The sequence below is a fragment of the Myxocyprinus asiaticus genome, chromosome 14, assembly GCF_019703515.2.
Source record: "Myxocyprinus asiaticus isolate MX2 ecotype Aquarium Trade chromosome 14, UBuf_Myxa_2, whole genome shotgun sequence".
Lineage (NCBI taxonomy): Eukaryota > Metazoa > Chordata > Actinopteri > Cypriniformes > Catostomidae > Myxocyprinus > Myxocyprinus asiaticus.
In genome coordinates this window covers 27,018,893-27,038,931 of record NC_059357.1, presented here as the reverse complement: position 1 = coordinate 27,038,931, position 20,039 = coordinate 27,018,893, and the positions used below count along the sequence as shown (strand labels likewise).

Genomic DNA, 20,039 nt, shown 5'->3' with positions numbered 1-20,039 from the left:
CCTTAAGACTCAGTACAATTGACATTGCGTCAGGAAGCTGACACTATGTGGAACAGAGTCCCATCACGCCGCACTACACAACATAACCTTCCAGAGAGGAAACATGACGCCGCAGTACCATGGAATGGCGACCGACATGAGTATGTCGCAAGTGAATGACCCTCATGGTGGGCCAGGAGGGGAACACTCAGAATATATATATGAACTATGGTCATATAGTATGAATCAACCCCTTCACTAACCCAATCAGGAAGAAAGTTTATTTCTAATGAAAATGCCTGTGACTTTTGGGAAATAAAACAGTCTGAATGCAGGTGGTTGTGTAAAAATTCAGGGAGCCCGTACTTAAAAAGAGGGGCATAAGAATATGTTTGGCCAATGAAATAGCTAGCGCTCTAGACAGAGATGACTTGCTATGAGAGAGATGTTACGTCTAGGTTGTAAAACCTTGCGAATGTGTTTTGAGAAGACCATCCTGCTGCAAAACATATGTCTTGTAAGTACATACCATTCATCCATGCCTATGAAGAGACCATGCCTCTAGTTGAGTGTACTTTAACACCAATAGGGCAATTCGCACTCTGCGACTCATAAGCCAGGGCAATCACATCAACGATCCAGTGAGAAAGTCTTTGCTTGGAGACAGACATTCCTTTCGTGCAGACAGTCTGAATTGGCAGATGCGCTCAACGTATGTTGTAGCGCTCGCAAAGGGCATAACAAATGCACGGACTGTTCCTCATCCGAATTAAATGGAGGAGGGAAAAAGCTTGAAGGTGAACCACCTGTGCTCTGATGGGTGTGATTAGAACCTTAGGCACATAGCCTTTTCTGAGTTGACAGTGGTTTTTGAAAGACCCAGACTAAACTCCAGCCATGAATTGTCAACTGACAGTGCTTGCAAATCACCGACCCGTTTTACTGTGGCCAAATCCAGCAGTAATGCAGTCTTAAGAGAAAGCACACACACCTGTGTTGGATGCAGCTGTGGTAAGCACTTTCCTTCTGAAAATTTGACCTAGCATAACACCCTGTTTGTAGAATGTCGGCGCTGTCCATGGTGCTAGAGCAGCCAGACAGTGGCAAGTCACAGCGATGCCCATGCGCCTGAGGCTCCAGGCACAATGTGGAACATCGCTTGAGTCAGTACTGGAGAGGTCTCATGTGTAACAGACCTAAAGGTATGATGGCGGATGCTGCCACCATAAAACCCAGCATTCTCTGAAATGACTTAAGTGGTAATATTTTTCCAGTTTGAACTGAGACAGACACCGAAGAATGGTCTTTATGTGCTTGTTCGTAAGGTACACACGCATGCTCACGGAGTCGAGACGAACTCCTAAAAAGGAGATTAACTGGCTGGGGAAAAGTGTGCTTTTCGCCCAGTTGACATTAGACCAGATTTTCCATATGGCAAAGCAGCAAGTCTCTGTGTTTGCTCAGTAGTGCCTCTGAATGGCTAGTAATAACCAATCACTGAGGTAATTCAAAACATGCACACCATTTACCGCATCGATATATTTCATGAATGTGTGGGGAGCCAGAGACAGACTGAAATGAAGGACTTTAAATTGATACGCAGTTCCCTCGAACGCGAATCTAAAAGGCTGCCTGAATCTCTGCGTGCAACACCGGCACATTCTGTGAAAGCGAGGTGCTGTACAAACTGAATTGTATGAACGTGCTTGATCATTTTAAACACCCAGTCTGACACGCCCATGAGGACTTGCCACACATTCGCGCAGCGCAACAGCAGGCTGAAACAACCTCTATTGCGTTCTTTGGAGAAGATTGTGTATTTTGGCTTGTAACACTGGCGCATCTTCGGACGGAACCGTGGAATACAGAACACCGTTGAAACGGGGTGGCCAACATGCTAATTGGAACGTATAACCATGTTTGATCGATTTAGCACTCATTCGGAAATGCCCATAAGGGCTCGCCACGCATCCATGTAACGGGACAGAGGGCAATTTGGTTTGTTAATTGTATGATATAATGCACTGCTCACCACTGGGAAGCAGTTTTGCATAATGTGTGGGCTTTGAAGTGAGAAAGCTCTTTATTGAAAAAGTGTGAGCGCCTCATGCATGTGCAACTAACGCTGTACTCTTTTTTTTGCATTCTTTATGGCATGTGATTGAATGTGAGACACAGAAACAACATATTGAACAACATTTTGAACAACAATATTCCTTTCCCGACAAACAGCATTGGGGTAGAGGAGAACAGCATTGTGTGTCAGGAGCGCTTTTGCTGCATGGTGGGTGAGGGGCTTTTGGGTATCCCACGGGGCTTGCACTGAGGTGGGTGGCTTCGTTCGGGCCACGGCTTGCATGGCTTTACCGGCGGCTTGGCGGCGACATTTGGCAGTGCTGAGTCAGCAGCTGTGGTGTTTGAAGGTATATGGAGATTGAGGGGCTCGCGGGGTGTGTGCCGGCACGAGGGCCACCTCAAATTCATCCTGCTAGACCTCGCAGCCCCGCCGTGCCTCCTCGTGTGATCCCTTGGGAGTCACAGAAGAGGCGGGTTGGAGGGCGCAGGAGGCTGTATCGTCCCTCAGAGCTGTCTCTACGTGGGCGTGGCCCCGACAGTGAATGCAGCTCTCATGCTGATCTGACAGCGGGATGTGTTCCTCGCATAATGAACACTTACGGAACGAAATTTTTAAAAGACGTGAACACGTAAGTGGCTCTTTTAGTTTATATATATATATATATATATATATATATATATATATATATATATATATATATATATATATATACAGTATATATACACAATATCACAATAGATTATAAGGATACAATATTCCTGCTGAAGCACTGCGGGGAATCAGGATGCTGAAGCGGCCCGTTCACCAGTGAAGCGTCAAGCGGCGTGGTGGAGTAAATATTCGCCGGAACACTGCAGGGTAGCGGAGAGTCTTATGTTGCTGTGAAGATCCCGCCCGCTGACTCAATGTATGTCGACAGCGAAGGAGTAGTATGCTTCTAGACAAGAGATAAATCGCTGTCTTGAAAGAAGAAAATTCTGAGCAATGGTATTTGCACATCCGCTTTTATACCGGACAGCTTTGCGCCTAAAAGGGCGGGACTTAAACACCATAGCCAATTTTAGACTTGCCGTTATTGTAGAAAGGTTTCAACTAGGTCATATAGAAGGACACTTCCCTATAGCATCAGCTTCCTGACGCAATGTCAAGTGTACTGAGTCGTAAGGGAACCATGGTGACAGCAGTCATGGTTACTACAGTACAACTGTGTTTTTGTACCATGTAAATTTTTTTTTTTTTAAATGTTGAGAATAAATTCGTAGCATTACGTGATTAAAATTGTAATATTTTGAGAATAAAGTCAAAATTATGAGAATAAAATAATAGTTAAGAATAAATCGTGAGGAAAGTAACATCAAAATGATGTGGTGGACAAAATGTGTGCATTAGTACAGGAATTTTCAGCCTGTGTGGGCGCCTGTCAAGGGAGGCGCGAAATACGGGCTTACTTGCGTGTAACATCCCCTAAGTTATAGTATTGTTTTGAGAGCAAAAACCAACAAAAAAGCAGACCATGTCTGGGTTTCCCAATAATGTTGCAACGTAAGCATTTACGATCATCTTAACTAACGTCGCTCTTTATTTTGAGATGGAGTAACGGCTGTTTCCCAAACCAGCACGCAGATCGCTCGTTAAAATAGAACTTGTGTTACGGGAGCTGTCCGGTCCAAAGGTGCTGAAACATTGGCAAATATGTCCAGGAGTTTGTCTTCTCAAAATTAAAATGTGGAAATAATGACAAACATCATGGAAGTTGTAACCTTGTCAAGGCACCGAAATTTATGAACTATTACTGAATTTAATTACAGAAATAATGATGGCTTTGTAAGATGGGATTTCAAATGTTTTGGTTCTAAACTTTATAGAGATTAAAGAAAGTGACACAAGAAAAGCATGTAACATGAATGCATGCGATGTGCATCATAATAAGGGGCTCTCACGTTGCCTAAAGTTTTTTTCTTTGGCTGGGACCTGAACATATGCACAAAGAACAGGATTCAAATGACGGACATCAGTAATGAACTATAGATCTCTGTAAATATGAATAGATCATCTGGTTACAGTTCTAGGCACTGCGCACGTGTAGCCTTCCCCTGAATAAATTCAATATCCTACATAACCACAAAAAAGTGTGCTTGACTACACAGCGCATCTGGATATATGCCAAGCTTTAACGCTCTTCTCCATCATTTGATCAGTGTTTGATGAATTACTGCTGATATGATTGATGGGTTGAAAATGTTCACAAACATCTCTTTTAAATAAAATTAACTTTTACTGCTTTTAATACTTTTATTTACACTAATACCTCTATAAATTCTTAATTACAACTATTTAAATGCCCCCATAACTTCCCTTTGACCAAGGAAACATAATTAAATAATTCAAGCACAAAGCATTATGGGTATTCCCCATAGCCTCAGTTCTGTACTCAAAAGTCTGAGTTATTAACACTTAAAATCTTAAGTCTGTGGTTTTGTAAGATAAGTTCAGTGAACATAAATATTTGAGTTATGAGCCCAAAACCTGATATTTAAAGTAATACTTAAGACAACTTGATATTTCCAGTAATGACAACTTTAGGGTTTACAATGTATTATAAAAATGTGGCTTTTTATATATACATTTTATATATTCATTATAGAGTTTATATTTTAGAAAGGGAGTCTCTGCAAGAGGATCATTATATTTGGAGTTTCTTGGCAGCAAAAAGTTTAAAAAACCCTGATCTGTTTGATATTCATTGACACTGTATTTTATATAACCATGTTGAGCAGTTGGTGGCCTTTCTGAGGGAAATAGCAGGTGGAGAGCAGAACAGAGATGAGGAAAGTTAAAGAAACACAGGCTTGTGTTTGAATCTGTCCTCATCAACTTTACTGTGCAGTCAGAGTGGTGAAGGGGGGATGACATGTTATTAGAAAGCTGGAGTGCAGCACAGTGTCTGTGCCTGAGGGAAGACCGGAGAGGAGAGGATGGAGTGCATCAGAGGAAGCTGTTCAGTGCTTTATTGAACACAACCACAACCACCTTACTAATGACACACATACACACACACACACACACACACACACACACACACATACACACACACACACACACACACACACACAGGAAGCAAGTATAGACGTGAAAGGCACAGGATAGATTGAGTTTAGGAGATAGAGACAAAACAACTTCTGGAAGGATGCACATCCATTAACCACCTTATGATTGAGGTTAAACCAAATAGTCAAAAAGCTGCATGGGACATTAGTGTTATTATCTTAATATAAACATTTTTGGAAACTGAAATAAAAATAAAAAGTAACATAATTGGAAACTCAGAAACTGGACTAAAATAACACTAGACAGCCTTGAGAAGAGTATAGCTTTAGTTCACCCAAAAATAAATATTCTGTCATAAATTATTCATCACCCTCATGTCATTCCAAACCAATATAACTTTTTTTTTTTTTTTAAATGGAACACAGAAATATACATTTTAATGAATAAATTAAAATGTAAATACAATGGCAGTGAATAGTGTCTCACTTTAAAGCTTAAATAAGGACCCAAAAGTCATAAACTTAGTCCATATGGCTTGTGCATCATATTCCAAGTCCTCTGAAGACATTCAATAGGTTTTGGTAAGAATCAACCCAAATTTTAAGTCATTTTTCAGTGAAAAATTATAACAGAAAGTCATTTACAGTTGCTCATGTGTTCACAAGAGAACTTTTCGCTTGAACGCATGCCACTGTGAATTAGCTTCTCTTATGCACTGAAGAATTGTCATTTTTGGGCGAGCTAATCCTTTTAGCATATTTAAATGATACTAAAAATGCTAAACTAAACCAAAAATAAAAACGAATGAAAAACTAAAACTAATCTAAAAAAACAAAAAAACAAAACCATGAACAAACTTAATTAAAACTCAAACTTAAAGTCATAGAGTGAAAACTAACAAAAACTATACTACAGTACATTGAAAGAACAAATTGAAAATAATGATGAAGAAAGTTCAAAACTTTAAACAACCCTGACACAAACACATAAGGTAGAGGTCAGCAGCCCGTCCCGTTTTCATGTATGACTTCAGGTACGGTTCGGTTTTTTAATTACGTAATTAAAAAATAAACAGGTCCACCTAACTTGTTTCACGCATGCGCTCTCACTCACAGACATGCGTGAACAGATGAGTTAGGGGCTGTTCACACCGAAAGTATTTTTGTGCATGTCTGCTCTGTTTTTTCATTGTTTTCCTTTGCAAAAACATGCTGGATGGATGTCTTTGACTGTTGCATTGCATATTGCTGTTTCTTCAGAGTCTTGAGCAAGACATTTTTTAGACACCATGTCAAGTTAAAAGAACTTAAAACTTCAAAAACACCTGTGTTCTGTTTCATTTGTTGCGCTGCATCTAGCTTGTTTTTAGTGCAGGTTTCACAAAGATTCAACGGGTCAGGTTCAGGTTTCACTTTAAGGCTCATGCAGACTTCTAAACATAAGGGTCAGGGAGACAAGTACAGAAGTGAGAGCACAGGATAGATTGAGTTTTAGAGGTATAGCACAAAAGAACTCCTGTAAACATGCACATACACTGCCCCCCTTATGATTAAGGTTAAACCCAGACAACATGAATATATGAATAGTCAAAGATAAACATGGTCAGCGGTGGTCAGTCTCTGCCAGCCAAGCACTTTCAGCATTGCATGGCCCTATAATTTGTGCAGCTTTAGAAGGAGTAGATTAAAAACTGTGAAACTGCATATTCTGCCTCAGAAAAAAAAGATGTCATAACCACTCAGTCATTTTCTCTAGAATTCTCAGAGAAAATAATTTCAGTGCTGGTTGGTAGAGCTCACAAGCCCTGGCGATATTTAAATTGCTGTAATCAAATCCCTCAGTCTGTCTCAGCATGCCTCCACTGATTAGTGCTCACAGATGCTTTTTAAGGGTACAATTACTGTCCAGAAATCAAATATGCTGGAATATGCTGAACTATTGCATCATAATAAATTTGCTTGGAATAAATCAGAATGTTTCTCAAAGTGTATGGACAGCTGTGTGAGTTTTGCTTAGTTTTTTTCACACAAACAGCCTTAAAGGAATAGTTCACAAAAAATTGAAAATTCTGTCATCATTTACTCATTACCCTTATGTTGTTCAGCAGGACTTTACTCTATAATTTTTGTTGTAGTAGTGTTCATACTCCTAAGTGAAAAATTTTAGGGGCACAGTCAGAGGTTAGATTTTAAAAGACGTGTAACGTCTTTACACGTGTTACGTGTAACTGTTAAAAAATCACTACAGAATTTAGAGTCAAAAGATGATCGATTCATGACAAAGGGCAACTTTTCTGATAAACCTTTTTCAAGTAATTTTAAGGTAACCTTACAGGCAGCAGCAAACAACATCAGTCCTGACTGATCACCTTTATGTGCACCTAATAAAAAATATATTGATGACACTTTACACTTCCATTTGCCAATAACAAACAATATAGTGGTAATTCTTAAAGGGTTAGTTCACCCAAAAATAAACATTTTCTCATGATTTACTTACCTTTAAGCCATCCCAGATGTGTATGACTTTCCTTCTTCAGCAGAACCGTAGTGGAGATTTGTATAACCACATTTCAGCTCAGTTTGCAAGTAAATGGGTGCCATCAGTCTGCTGGTTATTTGATGGTTCGAAAGTCAAATTTAGGCAGCTTAAAAGTAATCCATACGACTCCTGTCGATCAATTAATGTCTTCAGAAGCAAATTGATAGGATTGTGTAAAAAAATAAATCGATAATTAAAACTTTATTAACTTAAAAAATCGTTTCCTGCCAGCAGTTGACGCAACATGCTGCTGTTGCGTGACGTAAGCGCAATGGTGCGTTCATGCGAGAAGTCGGAAGTGCACGCTTTGTATTCAACAGAGGAACAAATGTCACGCGAGTGTTAGGTGATTTCAAACAATAATCCAGTGCTTGGCGGAAGCAACGATTTAAAGTTAAAAATGTTTTCATTATCGATTTGCTTCTTACACCAATCTATCGGTTTGCTTCAGAAGACATTCATTAATCGACTGGAGACATGTGGATTACTTTTATGCTGCCTAAATATGACTTTTGGACTGTCAAGAAGCCAGCAGCCTGATGGCACCCATTCACTTGCATTGTATGGACATACAGAGATAAAATGTGCTTAGAAAAATCTTTATTTCGGTTCTGCTGAAGAAGGAAATTCATACACATCTGGGATGGCGTAAAGGTGAGTCAATCATGAGAGAATTTTCATTTTTGGGTGAACTAACCCTTTAACAGATTAGTTAATTAACACTTAAATATATATATATATATATATATATATATATATATATATATATATATATATATAAAAACTTTGATAACATTTGTTGTAACTATCTTTGTTAAGCGTTATAATATAATAATACTTATTGTTTATGTGAAAGTTACAAAATGTAAACAAAATATTTTTTATGTTGTGCACATAAACTTATGACTGCACTTGTATGAATTCGTACGACTTTCACTACAGCCAGTGACATCGATGGACATCGTTTCCATCTAATACTCGCGTATTAATTACTTGCTTCTATTACACACAACAGCTTCCTATCATGTTTACACACTCTACTGATCGGTTAGATTTAGATAAGGGGTTTGGGTAAGGGCATATATATTAATAAGCATTTCCTTAACGCCTCATGCGCGAAACTCATGCTTACTTCCGCATCAGACATCCGGGCATTTGCACGCGATGAAATCATACAAATTCATATGAACGAACTCATACGAAATCATACGTTATAGCTAACTCATAAAATATGTACGAATTTTCATGAGACTGGGTTGGGTTAGGTGCTTTAAAGGTAGGTTTTTATTCAGATGGTAGGCTATTGTATAATTTCATAAGCTTGTGTGTCAGATCAGATGTCACATGCACCAGTGTGCCCAAATAATTTTCCACATTCACATGCAGTAATTTCCACTCACAAATGCAAGTATGTTAAAGAGAGACAGCTTCAGTTCCCATAAATTTTCATTGTATGGAAAAAAGAGCAATGTCAGCATTCTTCAAAATGTCTCCTCTTATGTTCCATGAAAGAAAGACATACAGGTTTGGAACGACATAAGGGCAGGGGTTAAATTGGGGTGGAACGATTCTTAAACCAATTCAAAAAGCGAATAAATAAATAAATAAAAATATTGGCAGTTTGTTTGTCACTTCATTCTATTTCCTGCAGGTAGGCTCCAGTTCAGTTTTTTTTTTTTTATGCATTCCCTCTCTATTAAGCGAGTGTGCTCATTCGAAAACACCTTTAAAGTTCTTTTAAGTTAATTACTTAAGCATTTTTCTTCCATCTAGTCTGTGTCGGAATCTGGTCTGCAAAATTTGCCTAGAGAATAATTTTTCAAAGAGATTATTATTTCAAAACAAAACTTAATATTATATAAGTATAAAAGAAAACTTCACTAATGTATTATATTTTCTGTATTATATTACATCACTGATGATTCTTAACACAGTAATTTCTTTGACAATAATGTATTAGAAAGTATTTTCTGAAAGATAAAACAATGCATACATTTATTTCAAAATAGTGGGTTATTTGTAGTCTCAAACTGAACACAGCTTCCCTGGCAATTATGCACTGTTTTTGTGCAAAAATCTCACAAAGAGAGGAAGTCATAAGTAATTTTCTCGTAGCGTCATCAAGGCTGCCTTTAGGAAACAGTATTCTTCAAATGACATTGATTGAATAAGCAACAAAGAAACTCTTTATAGATGAATGCTTTTAACGTCATGTCAGAAGTTACTGTAAAATTAGCTTTGTGACAATTCTGTTGGTTTCAAAAAGACAAGCTGTTCATGCTGACATTCCTCTTGACATTTTTAGAGTCGTATATTGGTATTGTTTCTATGAGTCATTGATAATTTATGAATTTTGAAAAGAGCAATAATGGTTTGGTATTAGTGATGGCAGGATGATTCTTATTTCAGACTTGGGATGCTCAGTTAGAAATAAAAGTGACAGTGTAATTCTGGAAGATGTTACTGGTGTGACATTTTATTTTTTTTAATGATATTTATTAATGGTTAAAACGAAGTGTGAAATTTCTGCACCACTAGCGTCACTACCAAATGGAATTGTGAAAATAATAATTGTTTTCAAAGCTTCCACTGGTTGTACAAACAGATAGTCCCACCCTGAAATAACACTATTGGTTGAGCCAGTGTTATTGTGTCAGGTTTAATCTGCAAATGGTTTACTTATGGTTGACATTGCATATTAAACCTGGATATGAGATTTTTTTTTTTAACATTTAAATAATTTAGACTTTTAATCTCATAATTACGAGTTACTATTTCACAATTTTGACATCTCATAATTTTGACTTTTAAATCTCGTAACAATGACGTAGTATCTCATAATTATGACTTTTAGTCTAATAATTATGACTTTTTATCTCTTAAATATAAATTTTTATCTTGTAATTTTTTTTTGTACTTGACAAATTTTTTTTTGTTGCAGATGGGCTTCCATACACATCAGCTTTAAATATATTTAAAAAAAATTATATATTTATTTTGTTTTTACATATTGTAAATGCAATGCGTTGGAACCAAGAAATCTGCACGTGTCTAAAAATTCAATATCATCCAAGTTGTTTATCTAATCAGGCTGCATATTAATTAATGCGGTTGTTGTAATGAAAGGTGCAGTAATCATGTTATTAGTGTAACCAGAGACAGCAAATTCAGGAATGACTGCATTTAAAGGGACAGTATACCCAAAAATGAAAACTGTCTCATCATTTACTCACCCTCATGCCATCCCAGATGTGTATGACTTTCTTTCATCTGCAGAACACAAACGAAGATTTTTAAAACAATATCTCAACTCTGTAGGTCCTTACAATGCAAGTGAATGGTGATCAGGCCTTTGAAGCTCCAAAAAGGAGATAAAGTCAGCATAAAAGTAATCCATAAGACTCCAGTGGTTTAATCAATGTTTTCTGAAGTGATCCAGTTGGTTTAGGGTGAGAACATACCAAAATGTAACTCCTTTTTCTCTGTACATCTTGACAGCAGTCTCCTTGGCGATCATGACTTCAAGCTCGATTACACTTCCTATAGTGCCATCTTGCGATCTGCGCATGCATCAAGCACTAGGAAGTGTAATCGAGCTTGAAATCATGATCGTGCCTAGAAACTGCAATGGCAAAATGTACAGTGAAAAAGGAGTTATATTTTGGTCTGTTCTCACCCAAAACCAACTGGATTACTTCAGAAGACATGGATTAAACCACTGGAGTCTGATGAATTATTTAATGCTGCCTTGATGTGCCTTTTGGAGCTTCAAAAGCCTGATCACCATTCACTTACATTGTATGGACCTACAGAGCTGAGATATTCTTCTAAAAACCTTCATTTGGGTTCAGCTGAAGACAGAAAGTCATACACATCTGGGATGGCATGAGGGTGAGTAAATGTTGAGTTAATTTCATTTTTGGGTGAACTATTCCTTTAATGCCATTTTGTAGACAGCCCACTGTCACTGCCAGACCTCTAAATCAGTGTAGGTGCAATCAGTTGCTCTATTTTTGCTGAGTTGGATACTTTGTCCCAGTGTACCAAACTAGAGTGCTTTTTCTGCCCCATCAATATCTGAGTTGTTTGGTATTGTTGTGTACTTGTTGTGTCTGTTCATTGTAGATCCCTCTCACTCCAGGCTTGATAGGGGCCCATGGACTAACATGACAACTGGGGCAGTGGTGGCTCAGCAGTTAAGGCTCTGGGTTACTGATCAGAAGGTCAAGGGTTCAAGCCCCAGCACCACCAAGATGCCACTGTTGGGCCCTTGAGCAAGGCCCTTGACCCTATCTGCTCCAGGGGCACCATATCATGGCTGACCCTGCACTCTGACCCCAGCTTAGCTGGGATATGTGAAAAAAAGAATTTCAATGTGTGATAAATAATTATTAAATTATGGTTGTTATTTCTGATAAATCCATATTTCCCTCTCACTTTCTCATGCTTACGGTTCCCCTTGCCCCAATCACTCTTTCCTCTCTCCCCTCTCTTGCTTTTCTCCATCATAATCGTATTGACCTCGAAAATTTCTTGGCTATTATAATCATCCCCATCATCATCACCATTGTCATGGTGCCTATGTGCTAGATTAGAGACAATGAAAGATGAGCATGATTGAGGGTGTGTGTTTGAGTGTGTTTAATTATGCACTTGTGTTTGAGTGTGATAGACCCCTGTGGTCCAACTGTAACGCATGCAGTATTGCATATTAATGAGCGTGTGTGTGTGTGTGTGTGTGTGTGTGTGTGTGTGTTTGTGTGTTTCTAATCTTAGTCATCCATTTGTCTCTGTAAGAACCACTAACAGAAACCGCACTGAGGTTGATTTGCAATCAGATTCGCAACTCATCTCATTACAACACACAGAGGAGTTTATTGGCTAAATTGATCTCAGACCTGCAAGTAATATATTGAACTGTGCATAACTGACTGGCACGTTGCATGAGATGTCCTGTAATCTCCTATTTTGAATAGAGGTATAGCAGCAGGTTAAAGCTGTCCTCTTCTCTATTTTTTTGCTGTCATTTAGCAGATGGACTGCAGGCAGGCAGTCGTGTTCCTCGAGTCTGTGCCTGCCTGGCCATACATTATTAATGAAACAAATCATTAAGAAATCTCGCTCTCTCCCTTGCTATCCCTTTATCTGTCAATTTTCCAGCCCTTTTCTGTGATGCATCCATAAAACACATGCACACAAATAGCCCCTTGCAAAAAAAAAACTGCAAACCCACACACAAGTTCATGTCACGGTCCCTTCTTTTACTTTTAGTTATGATCAGAAGATTCATTTGACCCATGAGTTTGTAGTGCATAATGTTCTCAGATTCATAGCATGTTCTTTAGCAGGATTGAAGAATGACATTAATTTGACCTTCAGTATGTCCTTATTAAGGATATGCATGTCTGCTTAGTGTTATTGCTTATTATACAGTATGTCAATTTACCATTTTAGGTTTTCTTAGCATGTAATAATACACCACTGACTCTTGGATGAAAAGAAACCTTCTGATCATAACCAGATAGTTTGTCTGTTCCCGTAGCTCAAATGGGAGATTATGCTAGCGATGCCAGAATCATGGGTTCGATTCCAAGGGAAAGCACATATTAAGATTGAATTTATACCTTAAATGCTCTGTAAGTCACTTTGGATAAATGTCTGCCAAATGCAGTGCATAAAAGTAGCATGTTCTCTGTGTTACGTATTCCTACCATCTGTTCCACATCTTTACACTTGTAGTGCATAATGTCATTGTTTGTCCACAGTTATTTTATGTGACATTAGGATGACCTTGATGATTTTCATGGTCAGGATGATGTGGAGGAGGTGGATTTACCTATGGTGTGTGATCACAGGTGAAGAACTGGTGTAGAATCCCCACACTGGGCATATATCTCTGCTTTAGTCTGATAACAGCATGTTTACCTTTGTCCACAATATCTGGCAGTGATTTGAAAGAGTGTATGTGACAGTTAGACTATTTATATTTATTTGTCGTTGTGTTTGTGTGTGTGTTCGAGTGAGTGTTTGTACATGTGGCCAAAGGACGGGGAGAACTTTGGCAAAACACCCTCCTCTTCCCATGCAGAAGGACATGCTGCTGTCATGGCAACCTTGCCATATTTTGTCGAAATCATGAAACACTTCCTTTACACTTCAGCATTGCCATTCTACAGTACATTGAGCTTCTGACAAATACTCTCACACACACAGGATCACGCTTCACTATATGGTTCCTTATGCTAAATACGTTCACACCATCACATTTCCATCCTTCCTTGTCTGAAATTGTCATTGTCAACACCTTTTCCTCTTGTCACTCTCAGTCTGTTAATTACTGTCATTATCTTACTTCATTTAACTCCATCTTACCTTCATCGCCATGTTAAAGTGCTTTAAGTGATTTTTATTTTTTATTTTTATGAAAAGGTAAGCAGAAAATGTTCCTTCCCCTGAAAGATATCCCTGAAATAAGTATCCTGAGATATCTTACCAGTCTCTGTGACAGAACTGGACTGTGTAAACAGCAAACAGAAATGTGACTGCAATCCGTGGACAAATTCTTTGATCAGGCAATCAGAAGACTTTGATGTGCTTTCTGCCTGTCAATCATTTTGCACATTCTCTTAGTGTAGCCGTTAAAGTGGATCACTCAGGTTTAATGTCATATTCAGATTCATAACAGTTTTCATCTGAGTGCACTATTTTGCAACTGTTGTGTTCGACAACCATAAGAAGACCCACTGCTCTACAGTTCGGTGACGGTCTCAAAGGTAACTTTGGAGGGCGGTCCAAAGTTTTTTTTTTGAAAAAGCAGCTCTTACATACATACAGACGGGATCATCACAGACGTTTTTTAATATTGTGACCAAATCAGAGCAGAAAATAAACATTTGTAGCTTCTGAATGAGAGATGTTTACGATGATGTACTGGTAGGCATGTGTACTCGCCGGTCACACATCAGACTTGCCGGCATACAAAAAATAAATCGTGGATAAAATATATTTAAATGTCCGGCAAAGTCAAATTTGGCAATATTTGTGCTGACCTCAGATGTGTATACACCTTTCCTGGGATTTTGCATGGATCAAATGCATTTTCTGATGTTTTTCTTGGGATCGTTTTATGGGTGTTTTTCCATTCCGCTGATGGTCACAAATATGGCGGCTGCGGGGAAAAAGTGATGTCACTGTTGGATCATAAAAGTTTTGGACCCAGTTCACACTGTATTTATTTCTGTCCAGTTGCAATTGGATCTCCCAAGTGAATCTTATTGCTTGGTATAATCAAGGTCCATGTTACATTTTTGTCGTTTTCCTCTCTATCATCTCTGGTGGTCTCTTTAATTATATGGAGGAACTCCTGTGTCTCCCCTTCTCTCCCCCAGTTTCATCACCAATCCTGAAGTCCCTTCCTGTGACTTTCAGCACCATGGAGAGCTCCAATCCCTAGAGCTCACAATATTTCTCTACGAAGAAGTCTACAGAGAAGGAGAGTGAAGGAGAGAGTGGCAAAGAGAAAAGAGACACTGATTATCCCTCAGCCCAATGCACAATCACTGCAGAAAAGAGATTGTACCTTTAAGAGAGAGAGGGACAGTGAGTGAGAGAGAGAGGAAGAACAAGAGCATGCTAATCTAATTATTTGTAATTTTATTTTTGCTTGGTCCAAGCTGTGTTTAGAGAAAGCTTTTGCAGCTTCTCTAGCACACGTAAACCATCTCAATTTCACTGCGCTGAGCAAGGACACACACACACATACACACACATGACCGCACACGCTTGTTCTCCTTGACTTGCACACACACGTATCGGCTCACTCGCGTACAGCACTACCTGCGAGAATCAGCTGGAGAGAGCCCATCTCGCATGCTGAGAGAGTGAGGGAGAGGAACACAGGAAAAGAGCGAGAGAGAGAGACAAAGGAAGGCAGGAACGCAAGGAGACGAGGAGCGAATAGAAGCGTGGTGGCTCTGGAAGAGGCTAACAGCACGGAGTGAAGAGGAGAGAGTAGGAGGACAGGAGGGTGGATCAGGAAGCAGACTGGTGGCTCTCTCTTGTAGGCAGCGGAGCACAGTGAAGGCAATTATGGGAAATGCACCATCTCAAGGTAAACCTTATCTCCATTAATTCCTGTGTAGCAGGTGTTTTTTGGTTTGCATGTTTTTTCCACCCTCATCAGCTGTTATTTTTGTCTTTGGAGATGGGGGTGGGGCAAGGTGGGGTAGGAGGTGTATATGTGTGTGTTTGTGTACATGGGGCTCCTTCGGTGGTTTGTGCTAATTGTTCTGTGGGCTCCAAGGGTATGCTGGTGAAGAGGGTATCCAGGGATGGGAGTGATGGAGGTGGGGAGGCTGCATCAGTGGGTGTGGATCCATGCCTAGAGATACAGGAGGCTGGAAAGAGGGAGAGAAAACAATCTATAATGCATTGCTAAATGCATTAACGTGTGTATCCCTGTGCATGTGTATTGTTGGTGTGTGTCTGAGCATTTAGTGGCCGTGTAGGAATACCGGTAAGAAACCCTGTGTGAGTGAGCATGTGGTGAGAATTATTTGTGATGGTTGTTAAGGCAGTTTGAACAAAACACTAACCTTAATATTAAACTTTTGGCACGTAACTCGTACTGTACCGTTTGTGCTACATACATGAATGATACCTTAAATTGTACAGCTTGTTGAGGAAAGGGGTGCTATTCCTTTTTGACACATTCACACTTAGGATTTTCACTTAGGACATTCGTTGAATGAGGGACTCAAGCCATATCTAGGAACGAGTAGGAGGAGTTACCCAGGGAGGGGTAGTATACCTAAAAAAAGGATGGGTGATAAGGATGATGGAGAACAACACTAATATTTAGCTGAGATCAGGAGAACAAGAGCTTTCCTTTTTTCTCATACTCTTACCCTCACTTATAATAAATAATCACTGATTTCAAAGAAGTTTTGCAAAAAAAATAGCCCCCCCCCCCCCACACACACCTTCTGCCATTGATTGGCCAGACTGATAGTCCCGCCCCAAATGCACACCACTGGTTGAGGCAATATTGCTGTGAGGGGATATTCAGACAAACAGAGCAATTTTTTTGATATCGCTACAGAGCGACAGTGTTACCCCCTTTTAGGACAATCAAACTACCAATGGAAATAACTTATGGTTGTATCAGCAAATGCATATTAATCTGAGATAGGAGAAAGTATTTTAACATTGAGAAAAATTACACACTTCAGCTTTAACAGATAAAACGAGAAAGTCGAGCAAAACATACTCTGAGTGAAAAGTGAAAGTGGAGGTGTAGAAGGTGTGGAGGAAGGAGAGGGTAAAAGCATTGCTCTGAGGAAAGGAAAAGAGAAAATGTGTCAAGAAAGACAAGTGGGTGTAGCGAGAGTTTAGAGTGGAGATGAAAGAAAAGAGAGAGGATGAAGGCAACACTACGATGAAAGCGAGGGATAGAGAGATGACATGAAGGAGAAAGGATTCCAGGATGAAACTTGAGAATGAGACATTGCAATATCTGTGGTGATCTAGGTCCAATCAGATGGGTGATTGAATGTTTGTGTTTGATGGTTGTGCGATATCTTAGTATCTTAAGTTATATTATCTATAATCAGGGTTGGGGAGTAATGGAATACATGTAACGGGATTATGTATTTAAAATACAAAATATAAGTAACTGTATTCCACTACAGTTACAATTTAAATCATTGGTATTTAGAATAAAGTTACATTCAAAAAGTATTTTGATTACTGAGATTACTATTGCCATTTGTTTCATTTAATATTTAGTCCTTTCAGATGGAAAACATTTATACATATAAATGATGCGACACAAAGTGCATTTGAACAGCGGTGAAACACTTTCTTATGATGTGTTACATTCATACGAGCAGACAGAGAAGTAAGTTTGAAGTAAGTTTGGAGCAGAAGAAATAGAAATAAACCTTGTGTAAATTGTCAGCTTCACGCTAAGCTAAAATGCTATTTCTAGCCATTTTACATGCACATGTTACCAGACACGATCATATTTTTTTTTTTTATCAAGAAAATTCACGTTGGATCATAATTTCCTTTTTTCTAGTAAGACCTTTGATATTAGGGCAAAACTCGTATTCTTGATAATAAATTTTGTATTGTTTTTCTGTAAAAATATTTAAAAATCCATAAAACAAGATCAATTTGATTTATCTTGTTTTAGAAACAACACTGCATAAGATATTTAGGTTTTTCAGAGAATGTATTTTTAACATGTGTATTTTGTCTTGCTGTACTGGCAGAGTTTTTATAGTCAAAACAAGTGAAAAAAATCTACCAGTGCTGAAGAAGTAATCCAAAGTATTTAGAATATGTTACTGACCTTGAGTTATCTAACAGAATACATTACAAATGACATTTTACAGCGTGTATTCTGTAATCTGTAGTGGAATACATTTCAAAAGTGACCCTCCCAACCCTGTCTATAATATAGGATATCTTGACAAGGTTATAGTATCTAGAGCAGTGGTTTGCCATCCTGGTCCTGGAGGACCTCAGCACTGCACATTTTGGATGTCTCCTTGTATACCTAACTTATCTTACATATCCTTATCTTACATAGCCCTTACATATCTAACATACTGATTATCTCGCTAGCAGAGACTCCAAGACCTGAAATAGGTGTGTCAGATTAGAGAAGTGATTGGGTCCTGCAGGACCACAAAAAAATGAGAATCACTGAAAAAGAGTTTAATATAGTATATACAGTATGTAGTATCTATAGTACAATATCTGTAATATAGTACCATCTCTAGTAGAAGTCACATACTGTATCTTTAGAATGGCATCTTTAGTAAAAGTTATATTATCTGTAAGCCATCTTTAGTATAAGTAACAGTATCTATAATATTTATCTAGTAAAGGTTACAAATTTATATAATAGCAAATTACGTAAAAGTTATAGTATTTAGAGTACAGTTTCTCTGGTAAAAAAAAAAAAAAAGATTATACTAAATTATTTATAGTAGGCCTATAGTACCTCTAGTAAAAGTTATAGTGTCTATAGTACAGTATCTCCGGTAAAAATTCTAGCTTTAGTATAGTCTCTTACAAAGTTATAGAATATCTAGTAAAAGTATAATATCTGTACTATACCATCTCTAGAATAAGTCACAGTTTCTACTGTATTTCTCTAGTAAAAGTTACATATAATAGCAACTCTAGTAAAAGTTATATAGAGTACATTATCAAGTACATTGGTAAAAATTCTAGCTTTAGTATAGTCTCTTGCAAAGGTATAGTATATCTAGTAAAAGTATCATATAGTATAATATCTGTACTATACCATCTCTAGAATAAGTTACAGTATCTATTAAGGGTGTAACGGTACACAGAAGTCACGGTTCGGTACGTACCTCGGTTTTGGGGTCACAGATTGGTACAACAGGAAAAAGCAACAAATCCCAAATGCTAGGTTTCTTTTCATTTATTTTGAACAGACAGTAGTGTAAATTACAGTTTGTTCCACCTAGCGGCATTTAGTCCCCCCTGAGGTAGTTGGTACAGTACAGCCTCCTTTAGTGTATTAAGCACTAAGCAGTAAACAGAATGCACTCTTGCATAGGTCATACTTTTTTTTTTTTAGGGCTGATAAAAAACAAAAGGTATTTGGTCACAATCAGCTACAAAAGTACAAAATAAATAGAATAATGAAAAATAAAACTTGTGCATTAGGAGAAGCCATTCTTGGCTGTGTCTCGTTTGGAAGGCTGCGTCCTCCGGAGGTCGCATTTGTCGGCCGCATACGTCATCGAGGCTGTCTCGTTTCATAAAAGCGAGTAGGACACTTCAAATGCAACCTTCAAATGCGACCTTCTTTCACGGGAATTCGGAGGTTGCATGAGGTGTATCCTTCATGGGCACTCATAACACACAATTCTTTGCTTCAACGGAAATGTCTAAAACAATGACGTCAATTTGCCTGTAAATATGATGTTCAAACGCAAGTAATGTTAATTCTCAGTTGAAGTACCTCAGTAGACGGGTGCAGAGTATATAATATGTATAATTATATTAATATATAATTAAAATAAAGTATTAGACTAAAAGTACACCTGTAAAATCTATTTTCTTTTCTATTTACATCATTATAACTCTCCTAAAATGTACCTCATACATTTTGACTTTGTTCCCTTCTCACTCGAAGCGCTCGCGCTTGTTAAAGAGTGGCGTGCTGTCATAGCAACCATGTTACGTTCTGTTTCCGCTTGTCCTATGAAGGCCATCTCGTTTAAACAAGACTTGTTTAAAGGAGGACACTCGGTATACTTCAGCCTTCAAAGGATGTGTCCTACCTAGCCTTTGAAACGAGACACAGCCCTTGTTTTGGGTTGGTGCATAAATGGTCTCTTCTTCTTCAGCT

General features: G+C 38.4%; 1 protein-coding gene across 3 annotated transcripts in view; it reads left to right on the top strand.

Moving 5' to 3' along the window:
* The first annotated feature begins 15,604 nt into the window (after window positions 1-15,604).
* Window positions 15,605-20,039, top strand: part of LOC127451828 (SRC kinase signaling inhibitor 1-like) — a 212,628-nt gene continuing 208,193 nt past the window's right edge. For all 3 annotated transcript variants that reach the window (XM_051716796.1, XM_051716795.1, XM_051716794.1), the window contains exon 1: window positions 15,605-15,755. In XM_051716796.1, coding sequence (XP_051572756.1) covers window positions 15,734-15,755 — 22 coding nt within the window. In that variant the 5' untranslated portion in view covers window positions 15,605-15,733. The remainder of the gene's footprint in view (window positions 15,756-20,039) is intronic.